At 36.6% G+C, this 9655-nt stretch overlaps 1 protein-coding gene across 2 annotated transcripts; it reads right to left on the bottom strand.

The window, feature by feature from the left end:
* Positions 1–813: 813 nt before the first annotated feature.
* LOC142524441 (potassium transporter 6-like) lies at positions 814–5338 on the bottom strand. 2 transcript variants are annotated; one of them, XM_075628447.1, is made up of 9 exons: positions 5080–5338; positions 4867–4942; positions 4277–4763; positions 4125–4178; positions 2981–3241; positions 2854–2906; positions 2459–2582; positions 2120–2374; positions 814–2050 (listed from the first exon to the last, which is right to left on the bottom strand). In XM_075628447.1, exons 2-9 carry the CDS (start codon positions 4903–4905, stop codon positions 990–992), a joined length of 2334 nt encoding a protein of 777 aa, XP_075484562.1. In that variant the 5' UTR covers positions 4906–4942; positions 5080–5338; the 3' UTR covers positions 814–989. The 2 variants fall into 2 exon arrangements, with proteins under 2 accessions (XP_075484562.1, XP_075484561.1); XM_075628446.1 differs by having other exon boundaries at positions 815–2050; positions 4867–4973.
* Positions 5339–9655: the final 4317 nt, after the last annotated feature.

The following is a 9655-nucleotide window of genomic DNA, read 5'->3' as shown; positions in this document are numbered from 1 at the left end:
AATTAATGAAAGAGCGTAACTTGCTTTTTCTAAAAAAAAATTAAAAAAAAAATCAAGTCACGGCCAAGGGGATCGCGTTACTTTCCCTATTACACCTATTCAATTGACGTGATAAGTTAGTTTCATAACTTCTCTCAAAATGCTGTTTTTGTTTAATTATTAAAGTATTAACTTTAAACAGTTAAAAAAAAACCCCATAGATTTAGACTTTGACAAATATTAAATAACAAGATGAACATTAATAGGTAGCAAAAAGTTTAGTACAACATTTAAACAATTATATTCGAAATTTAAATAATTGATAAATCATATAATAACACATATACTATGATATAGATCGAAATTTTGAAAATTTTGAAAGGTTATTTATTTTATTTTTCTCAAAATTAATTCATAGTAAAAATTTAAAATTCTATAAACTTTTAGCATTAATATAAATTAAATAAAGATGTAACAAAATGGGTAATAACTTCATAATAAATCAATTTAATATATTTATCTGTTAATGTAAAAATGGTCTAAAAATTATATTTGAAACTTAAACCTAAATTGAAAATTTAACTTATATTAAGTCATTCACCCTTTTGATAGAAATGCGACGAAAGTCATATTTGATTTTAGTATTTGCAGAATACCGTTTTTAAAAATTTCTCACAGTACAAATATTTCCCATATTTGTGTCAATAAGATAAAACTAAAAAATACTCAAAAATAAAGTAGAACTTAAAAAAACACTCAAAAATTAAAACTACTGTTTTTTTATTAAAAAAAAATTGAGTGGAACTGAAGCCCACTCTAGCCCAAGGATAGCTTTGCCCCAAGTATATCTATCTCACAGTCACCCTCCATAGGGAGAGAAATGTTGCAATACCTTCAGACAACCTTTGACCATTAAATTTTTTCTAAATTCTGTATCCATTTTGTATAAATTTACAAAACAAAAAAAAAAAAAAAAAAACCATTTGTGAGCATTCTCTAAAACCATAGAATCATATATTATACATCATTCCCACTTCTAATGTTGTGGCATGAGGTACACTCAATGCACATGTAGATGCTCTACTGTTCCTCCTCAAGAACTCGTACCCAAAATTTATAGCCATCTTCTTCATCCAACTTGAACCTTGCTTTGTTCTAACATATGAATGTCCCATGATGTAAGCTATACCGGCTTCTCTCGCTTCCATCAAATCACGAAGCTCTTCATATGCGCCTTTATCCGTATCTGGACTCCCGGGAATGACAAACTTGACTTGTTTCCTAGGCTTAACAGGTGGTGGGGATTGTGTTTCCCTGAGTTCCGATGTGCTAGCTTTTTCGGGATCGGCCCCATTTTCCTCCCGTTGCTGAATCGAGTCTGCATGATTGGAACGTGTTCCAACTACAACCATTTTTTCATTTTGCTTCCAAGAATCTTTGCCTGGTTCGTTCAAATTCCTCTTCCCAGTTCGTATGTACTCTGCAATAGAACACACAAGATCGTTTTCGAATTGTATGTCATCTTTATGAGCATCACGATAACCATATCGGACAATGCATCTGTACGTACGGTACTCTCTAGGTCCGATACGCCCCACAAGAAACCGTTCTTCGTGCTTCACGTGAGGAATAGGGATGGATTTTACACAAAGAAAAACTAGCACCTGGTGGAAAGCCGGAAGATTGGTGACAAAATGGGAGAAGATAGCTGGTATTCCAGATACAAGTTCCGTGTATATCACGCCAATGCCTTTAACCCGTACGATGCCCAGACTCGGGCCCAACTCAAGTAGCCAATCGACAGATACTTTATTTTCAACATCATACTCGTACTTCTTAAGCGTTCCATAGTGCCAGACACACATCACAATCATGAAGATGAATGAAATGGCAACCGGTACCCATGCTCCTTCAAGAAACTTGACAAGAGATGCACAGAAATACAAGGACTCGAGTGTCCCGAAGAACAAGACAAAGCAAACTGCGAGAACGACATTTTGGCGCCAGCATAGCACGATAACAAGAGACATCAAACACGTTGTGACCAACATTACGGTGATGACTGCCAAACCTTCATGAAGGAAAACATAAAACTTTAGTAAGATTAACTTTGGATCTTCAGGAAACATAAAATATCTACCTGAAGCGTTGCCTAAACTCTTGATGTCTCTAAAACCGAGAGTGACGGCTAAACATAGCAGCATTAAGATCCAGTTGACCTCAGGAATATATATCTGGCCATGGATTTTTGACGAGGTGTGCACTATTTTAACTTTAGGGAAGCACCCAAAGGCAGAGCACTGTTTTATGATGGAGAAAGTTCCCGTTATAATGGCTTGGCTTCCAACTACTGAAGCAAGTATAGCAATCACCAGCACAGGCCATCTTAGTTTCTCTGACACAATAACACAAGATAAATTTAGTGAGGGCAAATACCAATGTTCTTTGAATTTAACGAATGACAATTTAAGGTACATACCAGGCACAGAAACATAAAATCCAATACGATAATCATTTTCGATTACATGATGCTTAGAGAGATATGCAGCTTGGCCCATGTATGCAAGGACTAGTGATGGATAAACAATGGATGTGAAGGCTATCTGCAAATTCATGACTCAGTCTGTTAGATAAAATAAAATTAACTCCGTCACTCATTGAAGTTTCGATCAAAACACTTTGCTTTAGTGTATAAAAAATAACTTTGCGACATTGCGTTAGAAGTTTGATACAAGATAATAAACCTCAACATTAAATTAAAAACCGCTAAAGCATAGAAGAAAGAATATGCCAAGAACGGAGAGTTTAAGCAAGTTAGGAGTACAAAGTTAAATTACGATCCCAATGATCGATGGTTGAGAACAAGTACTATACCTTGATGGATGACTGGGAAAAGTGCCCAAGATCAGCAAACATTGCTTCCGAACCTAGAAAAATCAAAATTAGAGATTCCTCTAGAAGAAAAAGACTATAATCTATTTCGTTATCTACTTTTCCTTGCCTGTTATGCAAAGTAGGATTCCTCCCAATGACATCCAACCCCCTCCTTGGGTTTTCTTTAGAAATGTATACATATAGTGTGGTGACAGAGCTTGATAAACATGAGGATTCCAGTGGAAAATATTGTAAATACCAATACAGCTTATGCACAAAAGCCATGTTATGACCACAGGTGCGAAGAAGATTCCAACCCTGTGAGTGCCATAGTGTTGAAGGGCAAACAAGGCAATTAGTACCACACAAGCAACTGGGATTTCCACATCTGCACGATTATTGCATTTCAGGTAACAGAGGAATTGAGTCAACAGTGTTTTTAAGACTAAATAATAATGTATTGTAGAAATGAGATAAATTTAAGAAAATACTGAAATAATGTAAGTAAACATCTAGAAAGAAAGAGCAAATTATGTAATTATACTTGTAGTTTATAGGCGTTCATTCTGAGAGATCAGATAAAAACATCTTTGTCTGCTGCTAAAATGCTTTTTGAATAAAGACTTGATGTCAAGTAACACAGATTTTCATATATTTCTAAAAATTCAACCTTCTTTAGAAACCAATCTATATGCACACATGAGTCCTCTAACCAATTAAAGTCATACCTTCGCACAATATCTCATTTCATCTCTCATATGCCCCCCATTTACAGAAATTAGATATTGAACTAAATAACATAGATATCTGAATGTATATAAATATATTACGCGCAACAAACACAGTTAAGCCATTTATTCTCACAACTTCAACTCTGTTGTACACACAGAAATAAGATGATAGTTGCTAGTTGCTGCCATAAAATGGAAAACAGAAATTCAATCCAATGCATGGCATTTATTAGTTCTATGCTTTGGAAAACTTTACTTGAAATTCAAAATATAGCAAACTTGGAATTAACCACAAAAAAAGCATCAGAATGCAGTGGCGGAGGGAAAAGGGGCGAAGCATAGCAGTCGCCCCCTTCCTCCTATATTTTCTTATCATGTACATGTATGTTTTCCCAATAATATATACACCATAAAACAAAAGTTAGCCCCTGAGTCCTGGAAGTCTTTACTTCTTCGTTCTGTCCCCTCTTCCCATTCACCTATTTTCTTGTTCCGCCACTGAGTCAGAACAATCGAGGGGCGAAATTTGGTGTATCTTACATTTGTGGTGCTCTCTTTCCATTGCAAGTCCTAGACCAGAAACTGCCGAAAAAACTGCACAGCAGGCGACAAATATCATGTCAATCAAAGTTTAAAAAAATCAGAAATGCTAAAGAATTTTAACAAAATTTCAAGCCAAACTAGAACTATACCCGAAACAGCCGGAGTCAAAATCCCATCCCCGATCACCATAGAAGCACCGAGAAGAGCCAACACGTGCAAAAATCTCTGCAAAACTCTGCGTTTTTCGAGTGAAGACTTAAGCCTTGCCCCAAAAGTTGAGGGTGCAGGGCATGAAATATCCTTCTTGTAACTACACAAATCTTCATCTGCGGACTGGAAACTAGGCAATGGATTTACATTGGCATGCCTGCATAAAAGTGAATACAACGCAAACGTGCCTCCTTCACCGTTATCATCAGCTCTCAGCACAACGAACACATATTTCAACAGTGGAATCAAGGTTAATGTCCAAAATACAAAAGATAGAACCCCAAAGATTTCTTCATTGGTCTCAGAATGTTCAATGTCTTCGGCAAAAGTATTCTTATATACATACAATGGTGAGATACTCAAATCCCCATACACGACACCTAAACTCTGATAAGCCAGCGTCATCATTGTTCTCCAAGATTCTTTCTGCAATCCTCCAATAGCAAAAATAATTCAAAATCAAAAAACCAAGAAAACACAACAAGACATCATTCAAGAATCATATAGCTACATGGGAAAAAAAACTCACCTTTACACAACTCTGATAAACCCCACTTTCAGGATCCATTGTAAATACCCTCAGAACCCCAAGGAAACCATTACAGCTGCAAAATTTAAAATTTAACCGCAACCCATCTGCGAAACGACCCACACCAGTAAAGAAATGTGAAGAAAATGCAGACCTGACACATCCACCAAATTATATATAACTAGAAAATGAACAATATTGTTGTGACGGTACCTTAAAATGTGACACAGATAGCAGTTCAACCACCTCCAGAGAAAGAGCAAGCAGACAAAAGGAGTTCAAATATTTTCGTGTTAGAATGAATAAGAGAGTTTAATTTTTATTTCCACTTGGTTTCTTGAGGTAAGCAAGAATGTGGGATCCCATTACACTTTATACAATTCTGAAATTTCTTCAAGTTTCGTTTTCTGAATGATTTTTGCGTTGTTAAAGTTAGAAGACATCTTTTTACTTTTTAATTAAACACCACATTACACACTGTTCCACTTCTACCTCTTTTGTACGTGGTGCTCCGAAATCTAGGAAACCGTGGGGGTTAAATTAATAATATAAAATCTAGCATTTGATTGAATTAGAAGTTGGATTTTTTTAGATCAAAAAATATTGGTATATATATACATACATATATATCTATATATATGTGTGTGTGAGAGAGAGTAGTTTTTTGTGAAAAGTAATTCTTTTGTGTGTGTGACTAGTTATTTGTGAGAGTAGATCTCTTGTGAGACGGTTTCACGAATTTTTATTTGTGAGACGGGTCAACCCTATCGATATTCACAATAAAAAGTAATATTTTTTCATGGATAACCCAAATAAGAGATTCGTCTCACAAAATACGACATGTGAGACCGATCTCACACGAGTTTTTGTCTCTTTATGATACAAGTCAATTCTGTCAATGTTTAAAATAAAAAGTAATACATTTTCATGGGTGACTCAAATATAATATTTGTCGCACAAAATTGACTCGTGAGATCGTCTCACAAGAATTTTTATATTTTTATAAATTTTGTCTTTTAACTTTACTATTATCATCATCATCTTCTATATATTTAAAATTATTTATTTAATCAATGAAAAATTATAAATTTTGTCCAATAAATTAAATTTCAATTTTAGTTAACAATCATTTCTCATCCGTTACACCAGCATGACACTGGCATATCCAATTTTTTATGTGGAAAATAAAATAAAATAAAATGGCAGGAAAATGATAAATAAAAGTCAATAATAATTATTTTATTCATCGTATATTTAATTAAATATTATTAATTGATTTTACGTGGATATAGTCATTATTATGGATTATATATTTTAAGAGTCCTTGAAAGCCTTCTGTTCCTTTAAAAAATGGCTGCGGAATGCCAACGTAACATTTAATATTATTTTCTTAGAGAAAACGAACTTTAAATTACTTGACAGAATTATATTCTTTTCTAATTAATAATAATAAAAATAATGCTGACAAAGGATAATAAAAAATTAATATACAAGTTTTTTATCTCAACTTAATCTTTGAACAAGCCTCAAATAAATAAAGACCTAATTAATTAATTACTCTTGACCAACTAAGACAACATATTACTGAACAAATTGTAATGTCCGAGATTTTATATCGTGCTAAATTACGATTATTGATTTTTAATCGAGATAATTATGAAAGGGCTAACCGAGACACGAAATGAGATCGCGTGTGAAAAACTGATGTGCGAGGACAGTAGCATCGGCGCACATGCGCGACCGGATGCGCGCACATGCGCCAAATAGGTAGAAGACCTCGCGCATATGCAAGGAAGATGTCGCGCATATGCGCGAAGCCTATGTGAGGAACTCCAGAGAGTCTCGCGCATATGCGCGGAGATGAGTCGCGCATATGCGCGAGGCGATGTGCAGGATACGCGCGGAGACCGAGTGTCTCGCGCATATGCGCCGATTGGGGTCGCGCATATGCGCGAGACGTGTGCTACAAACATTGAGCCACTCGTCCTTGTGCATGTTACGTGTATATATATATATATATATATATATATATATATATATATATATACAGTAATCCTTAAAGCTTCAGAAGAAAGAAAGGAAACGAAAGCTTCGAGGGAAAATAGCTTTTGAATTTTAGAATTCGATTTGCGATCAATCCGTCAGTTAGATTTTAAATCCGACTTCGGTACTGTGTTCCTATCAACGCAGGCTACTACAGGACGTAAGTTTTACTACGTTTTGACATGTTTTGAAATTATGATGTTGTTGGAATTGAATACATGTCATATATGTTGTTCTTGACATGTTAGACAGTGTAGAATCGAAGTCAGATTAAGAAACGGACTGAATATGGAAGTGTTATGATTTTCAGAATGAGATTGACTAGAATTGATGTCATATTTTTACGGTGGTTGATTGTAAATGATTGGAATTGGTATAGACTGATATAGTATTATCAGTATCGCAAGATTGTACTGTTGTACCGTCAGAATTTGATAAGACGGGGATGTTTTGATTTGAATAGAATATTGATATAGTCTATTGATATTTTCATTGCCAGATTGAACATTGACAGGCTTTGATTCGAGACTTCAATTGTATCAGAGCGACAACAAGAAAGGTATAAATAAATGTTGATTCGGGATTGCACAACTCGAGTTAGGTCTGACTTGAGTTTCCCAAAATCACATACTTTATTTTATTGCATTGATATTTGCAGATTATCAGATTGATATGTTTAGTCTATTGAATTATAGCAAAGCCAGAGTTTGAGTTTAGGGCAGATCAGCCTAGCTAGGGCAGAACCGCCGAGTCTTTGTCAGAACCGCGTAGACTCTAGACTTACGGTGTATCGATGAGCTTAGATGTAGATCGACGTCTATTGTAGACATTCGATACAGCATACCAAAGTCTAAATTAGATCGGGATCCCTAGGTTAGAAATAAGTTGAGATAAGATAATAAGTCATTGACTTAAATACAGATTCGTATTGATTCATGTAGTCAGATTAGATACATGTTTTAATGATTGTTTATGCTTTTATATATGTTTTATATGATACATTGTTTATACTGGGATATTTATATCTCACCGGAGTTATCCGGCTGTTGTCTTGTCTGTATGTGTGCATGGCAACAGGTGGGACATGTTCAGGGTCACAGAGGTGAAGAAAGATCGAGTTAGAGTGGAGACTACGGACTTGGACTAGAGTTAGGGTTTAAACACTTATTATATAGTTGTTAAACCTTAGTTGAGACTGATTGTATATAGTGCAAGATTTGCACTTTTAATACTGACGTGTATGTTAAGATGTATGCCATTACGTTCCGCAATTTAAAAAAAAAATTTAGACCATGTTTATTATAATTAATTAAATTAGTCCCAATGACGATTAATAAGATGATTAGCATCCGGGTCCCCACAACAGGTGGTATCAGAGCGATAGATCCTTTAGATTGAGATATAAGAGGCCAGTGAGCGGGGTAGATTGGGGATTTCTTTCCTGCTTTTGAATGCTAGCATGTCTTACTGCTTTAATACATGTTACTTGCTTATCTGATTTGATATAGTAATATGTTTTATTGAGAATGGATCAGCACCGATTCTAGATCAGCAGTAAGATGATCAGAGGAGGACTGAAGTTGGTTGTTGTATTTGAGTTACTAATTTTGTTGATAACCAGATATGCCTCCCAGACGAATTCCAGAACATGGAAGTACATCAAATCCTCCAATGGATGTAACACCGACTCCAATGGAAATGTTACTGAAACGATTTCAGTCATTTCACCCGCCAACTTGGAAAGGAACAGAGAACGCTGTGGAGTGCGAGAGTTGGCTTGATGATATTGAAATGCTTTTTGACTCATTGGAGTATACAGATGAGAGGCGAGTTCGATTAATTGGACACCAGTTACACGATGTTGCTAAGGACTGGTGGATTACTAGGAAGAGAGCCATGGAGCATAGAGGTACGACTATTACCTGGAATATATTTAGAACTGAATTTTACCAACGATTCTTTCCAGTGTCGTACCGAAAGGACAAAGGGGCAGAGTTTGCTAATCTAAGGCAGGGACAAATGAACATAGAAGCATACGTGTCCAAGTTCTCCACCTTGTTGAAATTTGCTCCACATGTGGCTGATAGTGAGGAAGCTACTGCTGACCAGTTCATCAATGGCTTGAACCCCGATATTTTCACATTGGTGAACACAGGGCGACCGAATAACTTTACTGACGCCCTGAACAGAGCTAAGGGAGCAGAAGCCGGTCTGATGAGACAGAAAGGGGCTTCATTTGTGCCTCCAGCACCGAGACCACAGCAACCACCTCCCAGATTCGAGGGTGGCAGCAGCAGTGGAGGGAAGAAAGAATTTTTGAAAGCCAGGGGAAAGCAATTCAAGAAACCTGGCAGCAGTTCTTCCAGCTCCGGTGGTTCCAGACAGAGCCAGAGTTATACTGGAGTTTATTGTAAGACTTGTGGAGGAAGACATGCAACTGAGCAATGCCAGGGAGTGACTGGTAGTTGCAACATCTGTAAACAGCCGGGACACTTTGCTAAAGTGTGTCCACAGAGAGGGTCCCAAAGATCTCAGGGAGCCGAGTCATCGGGATCAGCAACACAGACTGAAAGACGATCAGCTGCTGTTCACACCTTTCAGCCAGCGCCAGCTCAGTCACAGCAGAGGCCAGGAGGTAGCCAGATTGTTAGCCAGCCTCCTAGACAGCAGGCCAGAGTATTCGCTTTGACCGAGGAGCAGGCCCAGGAAGCACCAGATGACGTTGTGGCAGGTAACTGTTCTTTAT

Source organism: Primulina tabacum, chromosome 14, assembly GCF_025594145.1.
Source record: "Primulina tabacum isolate GXHZ01 chromosome 14, ASM2559414v2, whole genome shotgun sequence".
Taxonomy (NCBI): Eukaryota; Viridiplantae; Streptophyta; class Magnoliopsida; order Lamiales; family Gesneriaceae; genus Primulina; species Primulina tabacum.
The sequence above is the reverse complement of the archived record's forward strand: the minus strand, read 5'-3'. Positions and strand labels throughout refer to the sequence as shown.